This window comes from Leucoraja erinacea, chromosome 3 (assembly GCF_028641065.1).
Source record: "Leucoraja erinacea ecotype New England chromosome 3, Leri_hhj_1, whole genome shotgun sequence".
Lineage (NCBI taxonomy): Eukaryota > Metazoa > Chordata > Chondrichthyes > Rajiformes > Rajidae > Leucoraja > Leucoraja erinaceus.
The window spans coordinates 29,777,744-29,798,915 of NC_073379.1; the positions used below are offsets into that span (position 1 = coordinate 29,777,744).

Here is a 21,172-nt window from a genome sequence, read left to right on the forward strand (position 1 = left end):
CGTTTCAACTCGGCAGAATATAAATGTGGTTTTGATCTCCTGATACTTTGCTTAGATTTTGGACTGACATGTTGATATATTTAGATATTGGACCAAATGAAAAATGTAAAATAAGTGTGGTGAGAGCAGAAGGTCGATATTACCACTGAAGATGAAACCGGACCAACATTAGTTCAAAAAGCAAAAACACTGCAGATGTCAGAAATCTGAAATAAAATACGGAAATGGTGGAAGGACTCAGGAAAAAAACCAGATACATTTTCAGGTCAATGTCCTTTCATGAGAGTGAATCAATCTGAAACGTTAACATCCTTTCTCTCTCCATATATATGCTGCCTCACCTGAGGCATTTTTCTCGCATTTTCAGTTTTTATTTCTGACCAACTTTAGTGAAAAAAACAAATAACATAAATCATATTAAATCACTGGAAAAACAGTTGAATGGAATCGCGCTGCTGTGCGTTCTTTTAATCTGTTATCTGGATAGTTGTTCTGCTAACTAACCGAGATAAATTTTAAAGTTGAATTTTTAAGTTGCTGGTGGATGGATGGACTTTGGGCTGGACCTTCTGTTCTCTGACTAGCGTTCTCTGTGAAAGATATGGCACTGCATTCCTGAAGGATGAGAGGAGATCTTATAGAAACATATACAATTTTTAAGGGATTGGACAGGCTAGATGCAGGAAAAATGGTCCCGATGGTGGGGGAGTCCAGAACCAGGGGTCACAGTTTAAGAATAAGGGGTAGGCCATTTAGATCTGAGATGAAGAAAAGCTTTTTCACCCAGAGAGTTGTGAATTTGTGGAATACTCTGCAACAGAAGACAGTGGGGGCCAATTCACTGGATGTTTTCAAGAGTTATGGGCCTGCCCACTTAGGCGATGTTTCAGGAGGTTATGCAGGTGGGGGACAGGGCAGGCAGGGGGAGCGCTGTCTGAGTAAAATTCACACGGTGCAAAGCCAATGTGATACAGAGACACACCACGATGACAGGAAGGATGGCGCTGTAATTAAGACGGTGAAAGTACAGTGAACGGGAAGGGTCACTTAAATCCTTTAAAAGAGGTGGGGAGAGGTGGGAGAAGTGAGGAGAAGGAGTGGAGACAACGTTTAAGAAGCCAGAGATACAAGGCTGTGAATCTCGGCGGACATTAACATTGGTTACCCTTGGCTCTGGAAACTACTATTTACATTTATTTTTCCCAATGAGCCAATGAAATCAGCACCGGCGACAACCTACAACAACCTATGGCAACCTATGACCTCCTGGCAACCCACTACCACTGCACGTACATCATGTGAATTCTCGCTACTCTCCATGGCATCAAAATTCTGGTCGCCGCTAATTTTTCAACATGTCATCAAGGGTTCATAGAAACATAGAAACATGTTGAAAAATTAGCAGCGACCAGAATGAAGCCACGACTAGTTACGAGAATGTGGGAACTACTCACCACCATGCAGGCGACGCCCCGGCAACCTCCGGCGAACATGTGGCGACCTTGTGGCGACCTCATAGTCTCCTGTAATTGCTTAAAAAGTTGGTTAAGTGGGACAGGCCCATTAGATATAGTTCTTAGGGCTAACGGAATCAAGGGATATGGGGAAAAAGCTGGAACGGGGTACTGAATTTGGATTGAATGGCAGTGCAGGCTTGATGGGCTGAATAGCCTACTCCTGCACCTATTTTCTATGTTTCTATGAAACCTTGATGATCCTACGGCACTCCTGTGGTGAGCCCTATGTTCCTCAGGTCACGCCGGAGTTCCTCCCAAGACCAAGCTTATGGCTGCTGATGATAACTTTAAAGACACATCCCACAACAATATTTGTTTCAACTTCACGATAATGCCTGACCCCTGAATTAAGTGTACCACAGCCATTCCTAATCAGTTTGCAGTTCACTAATCCTAAAGAATGAGCACGGGCATGTTGTGAGAATAATTAGGAAGCAGAGGAGATACTTCCATATCCGATACAGGCAGTTATATTCCATAGGTGAGAGCATAAAGGGCCTGTCCCACTTTCCCGAGTTACTCACGAATTCTCTCGAGTTTTCCCCTTGATTCAAACTCGGAGAATGTCGATAAGAGTCCGTAGGAATCCGTAGCGAGTCTGTAGGAGGCCGTACGAGTCCGTAGATGTATCTTAGCGGCTCATTATGCCATCAGGTAAGTCGGGACATTTTTTCCAGCGTGACAAAAAAGTCCACGAGTAAAAAGATAGTCGGGAGGAGGAGTTCGTAGATCACAAAAATCTTGATTTTTTTTAAAGGTCCTTTCAACTCGGCAGAGGACGGGAAAGTGAGACAGGCCCTTAAGCTGTAAATTATAACAAACAGGTGCACAGGTCTCGTCTGGTAATAATGACATGGAAAGGCTGAGGTGCAAATTGTGCCACATCCCCACGCTGGTGAACCAGTTCTAAATATGACCAATCTTGGCAGCTTTGTCCATCAAATAACATTCCAACAGTGATAAGCAATAACTTCACAGCATACCGCACAATTAGGACCATGAACAAGAATGGAGAATACGCTGTGAGAGTGCAGTGCAGACTGATTTTTTACCTATTCTGGTTTTTGAGCCCAACGGCTATTTGTAGGACCAGAGTTCCAAACAGAGAGATTTTGATGAGCTAGTTTACAATGTCATGACAGCAATGACCCGCCCCATAATTTAAGTGCCCTACCTTAAATGCTACATTCAGCAATTAAGGAAAGATCCCCTCATGGGTTCCATTGCACAAATACATTGATAACATGAGAGGTGTTGGAAGGAACTACAGATGCTGGCTTAAACCATAGACACAAAAAACTGGAGTAAATCAGCCGGTCAGTAACTCAACGTGGAGAATAGAAATAGGTGACGTTTCGGGACGAGACCCTTCTTCAGACTCGGGGGGGGGGGGGGGAGGGAAATGAGATATGGGGGGAAAGAGATGGTGATATAGAGAGATATAGAACAAATGAACGAAAGATATGCAAAAAAGTATTTGCATTTTATTACCTGCCCATCATTCCATCTCTATTTCTTTCATTATCTATCAAGCTGTGTAGGTAGGAACTGCAGATGCTGGTTCAAACTGAAGTAGACACTAAATGCTAGAGTAACTCAGCGGGACAGGCAGCATCTCTGGAGAGAAGAAATGGGTGCCATTTCAATAGATGATAGACAATTGGTGCAGGAGTAGGCCATTTGGCCCTTCGAGCCAGCTCTGCCATTCAATGTGATCATGGCTGATCATCCACAATCAGTACCGTGTTCCTGCCTTCTCCCCATATCGCCAGACTCCGCTATCTTTAAGAACCCTATCTAGCTCTCTCTTGAAAGTATCCAGAGAACCGGCCTCCACCGCCCTCTGAGGCAGAGAATTCCACAGACTCACAACTCTCTGTGTGAAAAAGTGTTTCCTCATCTCCGTTCTAAATGTGTTACCCCTTATTCTTAAACTGTAGACCCTTGTTCTGGACTCCCCCAACATCGGGAACATGTTTCCTGCCTCAAGCGTGTCCAAATCCTTAATAATCTTATGTGATTCAATAAGATACCCTCTCATCCTTCTAAATTCTATAGTATACAAGCACAGCCGCTCCATTCTTTCAGCATATGACAATCCCGCAATCCCGGGAATTAACCTTGTAAACCTACGTTGCACTCCCTCACTAGCAAGAATGTCCTTACTCAAATATGGAGACCAAAACTGCACACAATACTCCAGGTGTGATCTCACTAGGGCCCTATACAACTGCGGAAGGACCTCTTTGCTCCTATACTCACTTCCTCTTGTTATGAAGGCCAACATGCCATTAGCTTTCTTCACTGCCTGCTGTACCTGCATGCTTACTTTCATTTCAGGTCGAAATCCTTCTTCAGACTGATGTCAAGGGGGATGGAGATACATAGATAAGGAAGAGTGAAGGTGTGAAAACAGGGTAAAGGGAATGGAGATCAAGAAAAATGTAGAATAGATCATTGTTAGCTGGGAGAAGGTAACAACAAAGCAAACAGAGATAAAATATAGTTGGATACAGTAATACTGGTTAGAGAACTGGGAAGGGGAGGGATGGAGAGAGAGGGAAAGCAAGGGTTTCTTGTAGTTAGTGAAGTCAATGTTCATACCACTGGGGTGTAAGCTGTCCAAGTAAAATATGAGGTGCTGTTTCTCCAATTTGCACTGGAACTCACTCTGACAACGGAGGAGGCACAGGACAGAAAGGTCAGTGTGGGAATGGGAGTGGGTGTTAGTGTCCAGCAACCAGCAGATCAGGTAGGTTTAGGCAGACTGAGTGGATGTGTTCAACAAAATGTTCGCTGAGTCTGCGTTTGGTGTCACTGATTTATAGGAGTCAACACCTAGGACAACGGATACAGTAGATGAGATTGGAGGAGGTGCAAGTGAACCTCTTCCTTACCTGAAAAGATTGTTGGGGTCCTTGGCCCGTGTTGAGGGGGGAGGTATTGGGGCAGGTGTTGCATCTCCTGTAGTTTCAGGGGAAAGTGCCTGGGAGGGAGTGGTTTGGGTGGGAAGGGGCGAGTTGATCAGGGAGTTGCGGAGCGAACAGTCTCTGCGGAAAGCAGAAAGGGGTGGAGATAGGAATATCTGGGCCCCATGCGAGTCTTGAAGGGCATGTGAAGTGTCCTGGACATAGATAGGGAGGGACTGGACCAGGGGGAATAGGATGGAGTCGAGGTCTGTGGATGGAGTTGCGGTAAGTGGCAATTAATTCAGTTGGACAGGAACAAGCAGAAACAATGGGTCTGCTTTGGCAGTTCTGTTTGTGGAATTTAGGGAGAAGGTAAAACCGGGCTGTGTGAGGCTGGGAAACGATGAGGTTGGAGGCTTTGGAGGGCAGACAGCTAGAAGTGATGAAATCTGAAATGACCTGTAAGATTATGGCCTGGTGCTCATCTGTGGGATCATGGTCCAAGGATAAGTAGGGTGTCTGAGAGTTGTCGTCTGGCCTCAGCCCGGTAGAGGGCACCTCCCTTGTTGGCAAGTTTGATTATAATGTTGGGGTTGCTGCAGAATGAGTGGAGGGCTGTACATACAGAGGGGGGAGGTTAGAGTAGGTAAGGGGAATGGCAATGTTGAGATGGTTGATGTCACGCTGGCAGTTAGAAATAAAAAGGCCTAAAGAGGGTAGAGGGCCATCCGGGGGAGTCTAAGAGGAGGGGGACCATGGAGACGGGAGAAGGGTTCATCACTGGGTGGGTGAGGACTCCTTCCCATAGAAACAGTCACGGATGTGGAGGCGACGGAAGAAAAGCTCTACGTCGTGGCGATTCCGGAACTTGTTGAGGTGGGGGCGGAGGGTAACAAAAGTGAGGCCTCTGCATAGGACAGACCGTTCTGTATTGGAAAGGGGGAGGTCTGGAGGATGACAAGGATGAGGGTTGGGGTCGGTGGATACCTGTATGGCTCCCTGCCAACCACCATATATTGCAAATTGTGCTCACATGCTCTTGAAATCCATGGGCAGAACACTTCAATTTTAAGTAGAATTATTTCAGCAACATTAAATGCTCTGCCAGTGAAACGAACACTATCTGCTATTGATAACTTCAGCTTGCTTCATAAACCTCATAATCCAGTTAATTAGAAAAGATTGCCTGCTTTATATTGTAGGCTGCGACTGTTTTTCATAAAGAACGTAATTTTTATTTTGCTGTAGATTTTTAACTTAAGTGATGGTCGGGTTATAACATGCCATTGTCACAAAGACTGCCCAAGTGGAATTAATTTGGAAATTAATGGGCAGTGCACTTTTACAATTTTCTGACGCAAACATGTGGTGGACGTCACAAGATTGTTTTTGGTCATTATCCAAATAAATATAAAAGGAACCAGAGAGTAAAATATTAAAAAATTAAAGGGATTTATTTCCTGTTCAACAACCATCCAATCCCTACTTTCCAAATCCGGGACTGAGCCAGCATTGTCTTGCTGGAGTCTGGTTTAGCCTGAGCCTTCCCTCCATTCAGTTGTCTAAGCTTGGCACAATTCCCCAGCCTAGCCGAGGTCATAGCCAAGGAGGCTGCTCCCTGTTAGAGAGGTCAGGGGTGCAGTGAGGGATAGGGAATCAGCAGTTTGGAGATCACCAAGGGCTCCACTATTCTAGCCACCGACCAGCAGATGTGGAAGCAACGATCAACTGGACAGATTTAATTCTGAGATACAGCAGAGAAACAGGCACATCGGCCAACCAGGTCCGCGCCAACCAGCAATCCCCGCACATTAACACTATCCTACATCCACTAGGGACAATTTTTACATTTACCAGGCCAATTAACCTACAAACATGTACATCTTTGGAGTGTGAGAGGAAACCGAAGATCTTGGAGGTAGTGATCATAATATGATTAGTTTTAATCTGCAATTTGAGAAGGAGAAGGTTAAATCGGAAGTGTCAGTGATGCAGTTGAACAAAGGGGGACTATGAAGGCATGAGAGGGGAGCTGGCCAAGATAGATTGGAAAGGGATCCTAGCAGGAATGGTGGTGGAACAACAATGGCAGGAATTTCTGGGCATAATCCAGAAGACGCAGGATCATTTCATTCCAAAAAGGAAGAAAGATTCTCAGGGGAGTAGGAGGCAACTGTGGCTGACAAGAGAAGTTAGGGATAGAATTAAACTAAAGGAAAAGATGTATAACACAGCAAAGAGTAGCCGGAGCCAGAGGATTGGGAAACTTTCATAGGGCAACAGAAGGAAACAAAACGGGCAATACAGGCGGAAAAGATGAAGTATGAAGGGAAGCTGGCCAGGAATATAAAGAAGGACAGTAAAAGCTTTTTTAGATATGTTAAGGGAAAAAGAGTAGCAAAGTCAAATGTGTGCCCCTTGAAGGCAGACATAGGTGACATTATTATGGGCAACAAGGAAATGGCAGAAGAGTTGAATAGGTACTTTGGATCTGTCTTCACTAGGAAGACACAAACAATCTCCTAGATGTACTGGAGGACAGAGGATCTAAGGGGGTAGAGGAACTGAAATAAATTTTCATTAGGCGAGAAATAGTATTGGGTAGGCTAATGGGGCTGAAGGATGATAATTCCCCAGGGCCTGATGGTCTGCATCCCAGGGTCCTCAGGGATGTTGCTCTAGAAATAGTGGACGCATTGGTGATCATTTTCCCAATGTTCAATAGATTCATGATCAGTTCCTGTGGATTGGAGTATAGCTAATGTTATCCCACTTTTCAAGAAAGGAGCGAGAGAGAAAACGAGGAATTGCAGACCAGTTAGCCTGACTTTGGTGGTGGGAAAGATGCTGGAGTCAATTATTAAAGAGGTAATAATGGGGCATTTGGATAGTAGTAAAAGGATTAGTCCAAGTCAACATAGATTTATGAAAGGGAAATCTTGCATGACTAATCTTCTGGAATTTTCGGAGGATGTGACAAGTAAAATGGATGAAGGGGTGCCTGTGGATATAGTGCATCTAGGCTTTCAGAAAGCCTTTGATAAGGCGGGACTGGGAGACTGGGGACTAAAATTAGAGCACATGGTATTGGGGTAGGGTGTTGACATGGATAGAAAATTGGTTGGCAGACTGGAAGCAAAGGGTAGGAGTGAACGGGTCCTTTTCAGAATGGCAGGCAGTGGCGAGTGGAGTGCCGCAAGGCTCGGTGTTGGGGCCGTAACTGTTTACCATATATATTAATGATTTGGAAGAGGGAATTAGGAGCAACACTAGCAAGTTTGCGGATGACACAAAGCTGGGTGGCAGAGTGAGCTGTGAAGAGGATGTTAGGAGGTTGCAGGGTGACCTGGACAGGTTGAGTGAGTGGGCAGATGCGTGGCAGATGCAGTATAATATAGATAAATGTGAGGTTATCCACTTTGGTGGCAAAAACAAGGGGACAGATTATTATCTCAAACGGGGTTAGGTTAGGTAAGGGGGAGGTGCAGCGAGACCTGGGCATCCTTGTACACCGGTCACTGAAAGTTGGCTTACAGGTACAGCAGGCAGTGAAGAAAGCTAATGTAATGTTGGCCTTCATAACAAGAGGATTTCAGTATAGGAGTAAAGAGGTTCTTCTGCAGTTGTATAGAGCTCTGGTGAGACCACATCTGGGGTATTGTCCACAGTTTTGCTCTCCAAATTTGAGGAAGGACAACCTTGTGATTGAGGCAGTGCAGGGTAGGTTCACGAGATTGATCCCTGGGATGGCGGGACTGTCATATGAGGAAAGATTGAAAAGACTAGGCTTGTATTCACTGGAGTTTAGAAGGATGAGGGGGATCTTATAGAAACATATAAAATTTAAAAAGGACTGGACAAGCTAGATGCAGGAAAAATGTTCCCAATGTTGGGCGAGTCCAGAACCAGGGGCCACAGTCTTAGAATAAAGGGGAGGTCATTTAAGACAGAGGTGAGAATGAATTTATGGAATTCCCTGCCACAGAGGGAAGTGGAGGCCAAGTCACTGGATGGATTTAAGAGAGAGTTAGATAGAACTCTAGGGGCTAGTGAAGTCAAGGGATATGGGGAGAAGACAAGCACGGGTTATTGATTGGGGATGATCAGCCATGATCACAATGAATGGAGGTGCTGGCTCGAAGGGCTGAATGGCCTTCTTCTGCACCTATTTTCTATGTTTCTATGTTTCTCTCTCGGAGAAAACCCATGCAGATCACGGGGAGAACGTACAAAATCCATACAGACAGCACCAAAAGTCAGGATTGAACCCAGTTCTCCGGCGCTACATTCGCTGTAAGGCAGCAACTCTAACGCTGTGTCACCGTGACCGCCCTTGATAATGTTTTACCATACTATTCACACCACAGACTGGTTCCCTGAGTAACGTGTGCTGCTTATCTGATCTGTCCAGGTGAGGTGATGCCTGTGAAGCATGGACATTTAGGATCCTGGCGTGTTAGCTGTAAAACACATAGACAGGCACCAGATAAGAGCAGCAGTGGGGCTGAGCTGTAACAATCTCCCTGCGGTGGATCAGCTGCTGATCCGGGCTCAAATCCAATGAATGGCCATTTGGGATAGAGTTTGGAGGGCGGCCCAATATCAGATCGCTTGGTTCATTTATTCTTTGGCACCTTCTTTATCTCTGGCTCTATGATCTGAGGGGGGTTTTAAAGCAGCATTAATGAACTCGGCTCTCAAATGTTGTTTTCACATATCTCTGGGCCAATGCTGGAAACAGCCCTTCTCTCGGGCTGTGTCACTCATGCCAGGAGCCCAACTGAAATTCCATCCTCAGCATCAGATTTGGCAGCCACCCCTCTTCACTGCCTGAACAACCAAGAACAGAAGACTTTGCACACCACTCAATATCGGATCATGCTAGCAGCACTCAATGACACAGCATGCCAAAACCAGTGACATGGCAGGACAGCACATCAGATCACACCACTACGGGGCGGCACACTGACCCAGGTGTACAGGTCAATACGCGAAGATCACTCTGCAAGTACCAGGCCAATACCACTCCACGGGGAACCAATCCAGCGCCACTCTATGAGACAATACACGGATGTTACTCTACAGAATAACACACCTGCTTTACTGTACATATTAGCATACTGACATCACGCTACAGAATAACATGCCTGCCTTACTGTACATATTAGCGTGCTGACATCAGGCTACAGAACAGCACATCCATGTTATTGTACAGGACAACATACTGAACAACGCTACTGAATAACGCACCAATGTCAGCCTGCAAGGCAGCACACCCATGGTACTGTAAAAATGTTACTGTACACTGTCACTCTACAGGACAGCACACTGATGTCCCTCTATGGATCAGCAATCCAACATCACTCTGTGAGACTGCATGCCCATATTGCTCTGTGAGGCAGTATGCCCATGTTACTCTGTGGGTCCGCATTACTATGTTGCTCTGTGAGACAGTATGCCTATGTGAGACAGCTTCGGCTATATATTTTGCAAACACAGTGGGCATTTTTTAATCATTATTACCAATAAACGTTTGAAATGATCCAAATTATCTCGTATGGTGAAAGCTTATTCATCCTTTACCAATTTCAATGAATGTCAACAACTCTATAACATTTATCAGTTAATTCATGTTTGCCACTTCCTCCACCAGCTTTGAAATATTTGTGAAATTCAGTGAACAATTCCTTGCATGTGTGTTCAGTAAGTGATGGGACCAGGAAGGGGAGGGGAATCCGAGGATGTCAAAATATCATGCAAGTTGTCCTGGACGTAGGTGGGAGGGGACTGGACATGAGGAGATAGGATTGAGTCAAGGTATACGGGGATGAATTCAATATTCCAAGAGCAGGCAGAAACAATGGGCTGACCAGGTCAGTCCTGTTTTTGGATCTTGGGTAAGGACTAGAAGCAGGAAGCGCAGGGTGGTGCACAATCAGCTTGAAGGCTGAGAAGGAGAGACTTGTTGATATGATGAGGTCAGTGACTGTGAAATATATTTTTCAAGTATTATGCAATGCAATGATTATCCTACCCAGAACAGTACAGCGCAGGAACAAGCCCTTCAGCCCATCATGTCGGTACTGACCAAGGTGCCAATCTTACTTACTTACTGCCTATTATTCCTCCTGGCATGTAGGGCAGCAACGAAGGTCCTCCACTCAGTAGTGTTGATTCCTTCAGTTGCTGTTTCCATAACATATTTGTTTTGGAATATTGTCCAGAACTAGGGGGTCACACTTTAAGGATAAGAGGGAAGTCTTTTAGGACCGAGATGAGAAAATCATTTTTCACTCAGAGAGTGGTGAATCTGTGGAATTCTCTGCCACAGAGGGTAGTTAAGGCCAGTTCATTGGCTATATTTAAGAGGGAGTTAGATGTGGCCCTTGTGGCTAAAGGGATCATGGGGTATGGAGAGAAGGCAGGGATGGGATACTGAGTTGGATGATCAGCCATGATCACATTGAATGGCGGTGCAGGGTCGAAGGGCCGAATGGCCAACTCCTGCACCTATTTTCTATGTTTCTATGTTTTACAAGAGAGGGTGTTAGCCCTGTGCTCAACCTCCAACCTGGAGGACCAGTGGATCGCTCTTCGTCTCGCCTCTACCCTTCAACCTGTCCAGCATGGGAGACCCTAACAGGAGACAAATCTCCCACTGGCATAGCTCTAGGGGTCACTGAGACACACAAGCTCCCCGACCACCAAGGTTGCAATCCAACGGGGAGAAGGTGCCAATCTAACTAATTACATTTGCCTGCATCTGTCACCTCTAGTCACTGCCTGTTCATGTGCCTGTCTAAATATCTTTGATTAATCAAATATAATTGAACCACCATTCAGGAATACTGATAACTTAAATGTTGTTTCTATCCAGCATTGCATAAAATTTCTGCAAAGTGATGTATAATTCATACATTTCCTTCTGTGGCTTGTGTATCGTCATTTTCCTATGGCCCACCCCCAAAAAGCCCTTGAGCAAGAATTCAGTGCATCTGGAGAGGTACTCTCACAATGCACTTGGACGGGGAGGCCCAGGATTTAGATGTAGAATCTGTGTGTGATTTTGTTTCCCCTATGGCTGCTGCCCATGCTATTTTGGTTGCAGTCCAACAGTCAAGAATAGAAGCTCAAACCCATTTGCTGATGTCAAGTACGACAAAACTGTGATAACTTTGGGATCTTTTAAGTGAATTGGGATGTGGCATTTCCCCTCAGTCAACCATAAGCTTTTTTCTGATGCCTGGATACAAGATACTTGATAGCCCTCATAAATTCCCATCAGGAAATAATCGGTTAAAACTACTCCAATACTTAGCACATATGTTTAGCTTCAGGCAAGAATGGTGAAATTGTATATCGGAGGTGTTGCACTTTGATTGAATGATTGTATTGTTTGCCTTTTCAGTAATTTAAGAGACTTTGCCCTCGTAAAGATTGTGGCACCAAAAACAAATTAAAAGCTAATTTCTGGTTGGTACTCTTCTTCAGACACCATTTCCTTGGAATGTTGGAGGAAATCTGTTAGATTCTAGCTAAGCAACAGCGTTAATTAAATAAATTCAAGAGTTTTAAATCCCTGTGAAATTTCAATTCATGAAATATTCCAAGATGGCGGCACCTCATGGCAGCGGCCTCTGTAGTCCGTCTGTCTTTTTTTAAATTTTGTCCTGTTGAGTGTATAGTTTGGTTGTAGTTATATATTGTTTTTAGCTGTGTACATGTGGGGGGCAGGGGTGAAACTTTTAAATCTCTTCCCTGTACGGGGGACCCGACCTTTTCCCTGTCGGATCTCTGTTGTCGTTGGGGTCTAGCACCGTGGAGCGGCCTCCAACCGGAACGACCTGGGTCTCCAGTCGCGGAGCCTGCGGACTCACCATCGCGGAGCTGGCTGATTTTGGAGCGTGGAGAGCTATGGTGGCGCGCGGCTGCGACCCGACTTTGGAGCTTCTGAGGCTCCAGCCGCAGGCCCGGTGGACATCGGGAACTCGCGGGTCCCTGATGGGAGACCGCTTTTCGGAGCTCGCGCAACGGCAACTTCTCCCGCCCAAATTGCGGGGTTGAAAACGACCCAGAGCGGGGCCTTACATCGTCCGGCGCGGCTTTAACGGCCGCAGGACTTGCCATCGCCCGCCGGGGGCTCCAACATCAAGACCCGGAGCAAGGCCTTACATCGCCCAGCGCGGCCTTAATGGCCGTGGGAATTGCCATCGCCCGCCAGGGGTTTTAAAATCGGGAGAAGAATGGAAAACAGGGGAGAGACAATGACTTTGCCTTCCATCACAGTGAGGAGGAGATTCACTGTGATGGATATTTATGTAAACTGTGTTATTTGTGTGTCTTGGTTTTTTTTTCTTGTTGTATGACTGCAGAAACCAAATTTCGTTTGAACTTCATTTGAGGTTCAAATGACAATAAACGGTATTGTATTATTGTATTGTATTATCTCAATTCTGTTGAATTCAACCATGTTTCACTACAGTGTAAGTTTCCATGTTTGTAAATTAAAGATGGTCTTATTGCTCTATTTGGTTTTAATTATTAGGTTCAATTCATTTGGAAGTCAATATGTGTTCAACCAATGTGGTTTTGAGAGATCTTACATGTTTAATAAAATATGCTTAAACATTTGTTTCCATTCTGAAAAAGAAATACATCACGCAAAACACAATTTTCCTTAATGAAGGATAGCCAGGTAAACATTTCAATTTATTTGTACACTTGTGGCCAAGTGTCTCCAGTGTTATTCGAAAACTAGAAAACGGATTGTATTAAAGAAAAGTACTTAATTGCAATACCGATAACATTTCTAACAGATAGTTTTTCAGCTAAAATATCTAATTCATCACATTGCTTTTACAGTGGATGACACCATCATTGCCATTCCATATGGAAGTCGACATGTCCGAATTGTACTCAAAGGCCCAGACCATCTGTGTAAGTACATTTTAAAATTCAAAACCTTTCTAGACTGCTGTATATTGCCTTTTTCTTTTTGGATCTCATCCTACATGATGTTATGGAAAAGATTTAGCATAATTAGGAACAACCTTCCACCCTGTAGGCATGGATTATGTGGATAACATTCATCAATATGTACACTTCAATCACTATTTTCATTGCCAAATTTGTTTCTTCTCTGTTAGCAACATTGATAGATTTGGGTTGAGTGATTGTTACTGAAAAATAGGTACGTATTTGTTCTGTGATGCTCTAATTGCTGTATTTGATGCACTGCAAACATTTGATAGGTATGTCTGAGTAAATTATTCCCATTTGGTCTCTTTCTTCAATTAAGAAGATTTGGATGGGGTTTCTTTGAGATGATCCTTTCAAAATGAACAGTAGCTTTTGGTCCTTTCATACCCAGATTGAGAAGTGAATCAAGTCCTCTTTGGTTACAGTCTGGAAAAATTAATGAAAGAGGGGTCACCAGTGTCCAACATGTCACAATGAATAACAGCACATCTGTCCTTCTCTTGAGTATGTGCAAAGGTGCAGGGAAGCAGTTTTACCTTCTCCCATCTTTAACTTATGAAGAGGAAAGAATAGACATTTATGTAATCTTGCTTAAAGAGCGAGTTACTTATGTATAACTTGATTTTTTTGAGCCATGATTAGCCGTTCAGTCTCCTGATGTTTAACAGAGTACGATTGCCTTTGTTGATCGGGACATTGAGTACAAAAATTGAGATGTTATATTGTAGCTGTATAAAACTAGATTAGGCCACATTTGGATTATTGTGTGCATTACTGATTGCCACACTAAAGGAAAGATGTTGAGGCTTTGGGGAGGGTGCAAAAGAGTTTTACCATGATGTTGCCTGGGGTAGACTGTGTTAGTTATAAGGAGAGGTTGGACAAACTCAGATTATTTTCTATGGAATGGTGGAAGCTGGGGGGTAACCTGACAGAAGTATGTAAAAATATGAGAGGCATCGATGGGGTAATAGAGTGTTTTTCCGATGGTAGAAGTATCAAATACAAGAGACATAGATGTAAAGTCAGAGGGTAAAGGTTTGACAGAGATTTACAAAGCAAGGTTTTTACAAAGGGAAAGGTAGAAGCAGATACAATTGCAATGTTTAAGAAGCATTTGGACATATCCATGAACAGACAGTGAATAGGGGGATATGAACTACATGCAGCATTAGTTTAGATTAATATTGTGGTCAGCACAAACATGGTGAGCTGAGCAAACAGTGCCTGCACGTCAGGATTTTCTATCTTCTATCTCAGGTTCTATAATTCATTTACCTTCCAGATAGACACAAAAAGCTGGAGTAACTCAGCGGGTCAGACAGCACCTCTGGAGAAAAGGAATAGGTGACGTTTTAGGTCGAGACCCTTCTTTAGACATTTACCTGGGGTGGGAGATTGCAACCTTCACGTGGTCCGCCCTGTTTTGACGAATGCAATCAAACTGGCATGCACAATCAAATAAGATCAAATAGAACAAGTCGTCCTACAACTTTAGGCTGTGCACGCCTATACGTAAGAAGAAGAAGAAGAAGAAGAAGAAGAAGAAGAAGAAGAAGAAGAAGACATTTACCCTCTTCTGGAGTGACGTCACCTTAATCAAGGGCCTTGACATTTCTTGGGATTAAAGGGAAAGACATCACCACAAACTATGGTCTGTAAATTCACCTTGCAGTGATGAAAAGCGTGTCCGGATTTTCTAATAAAACGTTAAATTATCCAATAGACAGTATTCCTGTGACATATTTATTACCCTTACCTGGTACCACCATCTTATGATGCACTGGTGCTTTTGATGCACTGTCCAATGTTTAATGCTGAGTGTACCTAACACACTGCCTAGAATCTGATCTCCATTGTTCTAGACACACTGCCCAAGTGTGACCACTACTTGTCTCGACCCGAAACGTCACCTATTCCTTCGCTCCATAGATGCTGCCTCACCCGCTGAGTTTCTCCAGCATTTCTGTCTAAATAGATAGTCTAATGTTACTGTCAACAGCTCAGTATCTAATATGGTCAGGCAGCATCCATGAAAAGAAAACCAGAGAAATGTCAATATTCTGCCTGACCAGATGTGTGTGCAGTGTTTTCCATTTTTAATCACAGATTACCCGCAACAGCAAATGTTTTAATTTTTGTTGAGCGTGGCTGATGCACTGCCCAGTATCTGATATCAAGTATTACTGATTCCTAATGTCTATGGTCCAGTGTTCCCGACCTAATGGCCAGCGTATAAAGTCTAGCGTTCAAGGTTAACTGGCCTAAGTGTCTGGTGTTCATTTGTTTCTGAAACACAATACAGTGTCTGATTCCAGCGTCCCTGGCATGCTGTCCAATATCCAATGGCCAATGTTTGGACACGTTGCCTGGGTCTAACGTTCAGTGTTTGTGACATCTTTCCTCATGTCTGATGTTCAGTGTCTGATATCTAGTGTTTTGGACTCATTTCCCAGAGTCCACTTTTGCCGACACACTGCCAGTGCCAGATGTCCAGTGGTCCAATACACTGAGTGTTGCTGAGTGCTCCCATTGAAGTATCAATAGTGTGATGCTCAGTGTTGCCAATCTACAGTCTGACTTCTGTAATCCAGTGATCCTGATAAACTATCCATTTTCCTAGGCCCCTGGGCATTGGGAACACCGGATATTCGGCACAGGCAAATGTTTTCACCATTTTGCCCAGTATCGAAGATTCTATGTTCGCCGCATGCATTCCAATGTCTGATGTCCAGAGCTGCTGAAACTTTGCCCCGTTTTTTGTGAATTGAGAATTGCTGACAAGACCAGGATTTATTGCCCATCTTTAATGGCCCTTGAGAATGTGGGGGGAATCAACCACTTTCTTGATCTGTGGCAGGCCACCTGTTGAAGGTATCGCCCACACGGATTTTGTGGAAGAAGATCCAGGATTTAGATCTTTTGACTATGTATTGAGGTTGGAACCGAAGGGAGAGCCTTTTTGAAGGGCCTGTTTTTCAAAGAGTGTGCCATCTGGATCTGGTTTCAGGTGCACTCACTGAAGCAAGCTGTTCATGAACATTATTAACCAGTGATGTGTAGGGAAGTGGTATCAAGCATGCATTGAACAACTTTGGTCTCTCCGTGTGGGGGTGGCATGTTAGTGTACATGGCACTGCCGTGTGTGGCAGTGTACTATACACATATAGGTCAAACAAGGAAAACCAGGGACTTTGCAGAACACTTAGTCACCACCCAATTAGACATCACAGACAGCTTTCTGAATAAATTCTCTCCCTTTGGGTATATAAATATTACACTGTGAGATAGAATTTCCAGTTCATTGTGTCTAAAGTCTGTTCTGAATTACTTTCTTTAACTCCTTTTCCAAGATTTGGAAACAAAGACTCTTTTGGGCCAGAAAGGGGAGAACAACCTCAGCACACCCGGACCCTTCAGCAGTGTAAACACCAGCTTCGATTTCCAGAAACTTCCAGACAAGGAGATCCTGAGAGCAAGTGGGCCACTTGGAGCAGATTTCACCGTGATGGTAAATTAATGCCTTAAATTATTAAATTCTGTTTGCATTTACATCAGATATAATTTTAGCATGTTTCACTCTGAAATGTTAAATGGATAAAAAAATCTGCTGGCTTTTTACTTACATTTTACTCATTAATTAGGAACACAGAATTCTAACATTTCAACTCATGCCAATTCAAGATTGCAATTATGTTATAAAACTTGTAATGAAATTTTCCAGTGCATTCATGTATTCTGCACAATTCTAGCAGGTTTTTTAAGTCAAACCTGAATGCTCAGTTATTTTGTTTAGAGAAGGTCTTAAGTTTTGCATCATTCTGAAATCCATTCTGAATTCCAGCTGATGGGAGTGATAATAAATTACTGGAAAATAGGATAAATCTGATCGTTCAGCAATTCCACGTAAAAAGCAGAGGTCCACCTGAAGGAACAAAACAACACATGTGCTGGGTTTTCTTTTAAGAATAACTCCAACAGTTTGCCAGAATGATCGGGTGCTACAGCAAAGAAGGAGCCCATTCAGTACATAGTCTTCTGCATTGCATTGGAGCACTCCTAGCCACAGAAATATTTCCCAAAGTCAGTAGAGTTATCAGAGATTTGAGGATTACTTGATACTAATTTTCAAACTGGATTCTGAGGAATTTTAAGTAGGTGAATTCCATGGACAAAATAAGTCATTTGGGGACATTTAGGATATCTAGCACATCAGAGATGTCCTCTTTCTTTAGTATATTTAGTTTTCCTGCTTCTGTCATAGATGAATGCCTCACCTGCTTCTCCTCTGTGTCTTGGAGTTCTTTTCTCTCTGCCCAGACAGGACAAGGGTAGAGTTCCCCTGGTCCTCACCTTTCATCCCACCAGCCTCCGGATTCAATACATTATTCTCTGACATTTCAATCACCTCCAAAGTGATACCACCACTACTCACATCTTCCCATCACCACCCTTTTTCACCTTTCACAGAGACAGCTCCCTCTTAAACTGCTTGGTTCACTCATCCCCTCCAGCCCAGCAGGATATGAAACATCTATCCCTACACCTCGTCTCCATCCAGGGAGCCCGCAGTCCTTTCAGGAGAGACAGAGGTTCACTTCCACCTCCTCTAAACTAATCTACTGCATCCGGTGTTGTGATGAGGCATTCGTATTCTGTTTGGGTAGCTTATAACTCAATGGTATGAAAATTGAGTTCTTCAATGTTAGGTAACCTCTAACCCCCACCATCTCCACTCTCTCCACCACACCCCGTTTCGTACCCACCCCCTCCCCTGCACCTCACCTAGACACACCTACCTTTGCCATCCCCCTCCATCTACATTTGACCCCTGGCTTCTCATTTAGCAATCCTTTTGTCTCACACCATTTTTACATCCCTGGCCTTTGCTCAACCATCTGCCTATCAAAACCCACCTCGCCTGTGTCCGTCTATGACCTGCCATGGATTATCCCGCCTTTCCTATCTTCTACCTTTTACCGCCTCAGCTCCCACACACACAATCAGCCTGGAGAAGGAACTCGAAACGTCACCTAACCATGTTCTCCTGTAATGCTGCCTGACCCATTAAGTTACTCCAGCACTTTGCGTCTTTTTTTTTTGTAAACCAGAATCTGCAGTTCCTTGTTCCTAGAAGTTTTTTTAATTGAGTTCCGCAAAGACTGTGAATAAAGTGTCCAGTTTCGACAAGTGCATGGTGAGACCCCAATAATTATTCCAACCCCTCTCCCACTCAGGACTAACTGGAGCACAATTGTGGAAATCAGATAATATCACAATTTCATTCATTATCTGAAAACAAGGTTATCTACAAGCCTTTCGTCAAATCAGCTTATTCTTATAAAGGTGTTGCATTTTACCTTTATATTTCCCAGTGCCTTGTATTTTTTTCCCCTTGCCTTGTACCATTCACCTCTATTATTGAATGTCACAATACAACACTGGTCTGTTGTCATACTATATTAAATGATGTAAAATAAACAATGCGAGGGAGAAATTGATACATTTGAAAAGGGCCATGAAGATATGACAGTTCATTATTTACTGTTGTAATTGTATCCTGTAACTGAGGAGATGAGGTAAACATTTATTCGGAAATGTCAGTGGAATCAATGTTTCATTGTTGGTCTTTTCCAGATACAACATATGGGGATAGGAGAGAGTGTGGTACAATTTTTCTTTTACCAGCCAATCATACATCAATGGAGAGAAACCGATTTCTTCCCATGTTCTGTTACTTGTAGTGGAGGTAATGATTAAGACATTTACAACTCCTGCAACTGTCTAACTATTGTCAGCACCATTGTTACATGTATTTATTGGAACCATTTCTGTTGTTCACTACTTTACCTGCATCTTTATTTCATTTTTTTAAATTATTGATTGAATGCTAACATTATCAATTCTTAAGATAGCAAATCAGCTTATGTTTCATTATTTTCAAAAATACCATTAACTGGTTTGTTTCTGAACAAAAAGATCCCCATAACCATGCTGACAATCTCACAAATTATGAATTCTCACTTTAACCCAGTCCAGTAACTACCCTGTATGTCATTCTGAACTTAACCTCGTTAATCACTGAGGTTTCCACCTTGCCCCTTGATGATGGGCACTGAGATTCCCATCCAGAATACATTCTATACTTCTGTAATTTTCTAATCGAGTCCACATAACAAGATTAGAAATTGTTCAACCAGAGCTGAACACGCTACTCGGCATCTGCATACAATGGTGGCTTGAGCTTTTTGTGCTTCTTGTGCTTAGTGGTGGAAAGAATGGTGGAAGCAGGGCCACAACATGAATGCTCTTTCCTTGGCCCCACTTCTGTAATGTAAGTGTCTCTTCCAAATGTTGTTCAAAATGGAGGAGCACTAATTCATCAGTTGAGGAACGTTGTTAAGTCAAAGTCAGGTGTGCATCAGGTATTCTAAGTAGCAACACAGTGAAGATAAATTAAGAAACAATATCTCAATTTGAATTACAAGACTCTTGCCTTAGTAAACCCGGCAATGAGTGTTTTTAATTTTGTGTAATGAGGGACAGGGAAAAGTTGCAGAAAACAGATTAAATTAGTGCTGAAAGAATCACACCCACCTCTGTACAACATCTATTGACTTCATAGACCAATTTTCACTGTGCTGGGAGCCCGCACTACACTTCCATTTTTTTAAGATATGCCGAGTTTCACTCAATTTATATATCTTTATATTGGACATCCACAGTATCGAGTCAGATTAGATCAATTAACAAAGTGGTTAATTTACTATACTGGCAGCCAGAGTTCTGGACTATTGAAACAGAAGCATCAACTTGAATCACAACATACACCTGGAGAATGCTATTTTTATATACAGTATTTGCATTTATGTTTATATCTTAGATTTAAAGAAACAATCTAGTCTTAGCTATGTTGACTATGAAACTACCATTTAAGTGCCCCAGGAAATATCCAGAATGTGCTGGACCTCTCGCAATGTTGCACCAATGCAAACTGGTTTTCTCTTATGAAACCACATCTTTTATACAACCATATAAAACAGATAATTATTTTTAATTAACACTAATTTTCCTATTTGTAGATGAATAGTGAAGATTACCTTTTGAAGTATATTTTCAGTTTTACTTTAATTTTCTATTGCATTACCAAGTAAGAATACTTTGTCAAAGGGAATTCCAAACATCAGAATGTGGACAAGCTGGACAATTTATCAGAAAGATTCAACACTGAGATTTCTCTGTACTGGTCTAATGGTGAGGACATAAGAACCATTCTTGGAATAATGAAAGTTACCCTTTCTCCTACTTGTTCAAAGTATGTTGGATTTGAAAGTGTTTTCTGATCTTGCAAAGTAAGGTTTGTTGCCCTTTTGAATTTTGAAACTGGATACTCGACTTCCTGCCCAACAGACCCTAATCGGTGAGAATCATCCTCAAGACTGGTGCTCCGCAAGGATACTTTCTCAGCCCCCTTCTAAACGAATTATACACCCATGACAGTGCAGCCAAGTACAACTCCAACTCAATTTATAAATTCGCAGATGACACCACATGGTGGGCCAGATATCAAATAATGACAAGACGGAGTAGAGGAAAGAGATTGAACCTGGTGTCTAGACAACAACCTTTTTCTCAATGTCAGCAAGACAGAGGAGATCGTGATTGACTTCAGAAAGTGAAACAGTTCACATACCCGGGTATGCATTGACGGCACAATGTGATGATGATAAGTAGAGATGGTTGAAAGCTTCAAGTTCTTAGTAGTAA

General features: G+C 43.1%; 1 protein-coding gene across 2 annotated transcripts in view; it reads left to right on the forward strand.

The window, feature by feature from the left end:
* LOC129695430 (ADAMTS-like protein 1) overlaps positions 1-21,172 on the forward strand; it is a 368,144-nt gene that overhangs the window by 289,391 nt on the left and 57,581 nt on the right. For both annotated transcript variants that reach the window (XM_055632373.1, XM_055632374.1), the window contains exons 7-9: positions 13,289-13,363; positions 16,759-16,916; positions 19,043-19,154. In XM_055632373.1, coding sequence (XP_055488348.1) covers positions 13,289-13,363; positions 16,759-16,916; positions 19,043-19,154 — 345 coding nt within the window. The remainder of the gene's footprint in view (positions 1-13,288; positions 13,364-16,758; positions 16,917-19,042; positions 19,155-21,172) is intronic.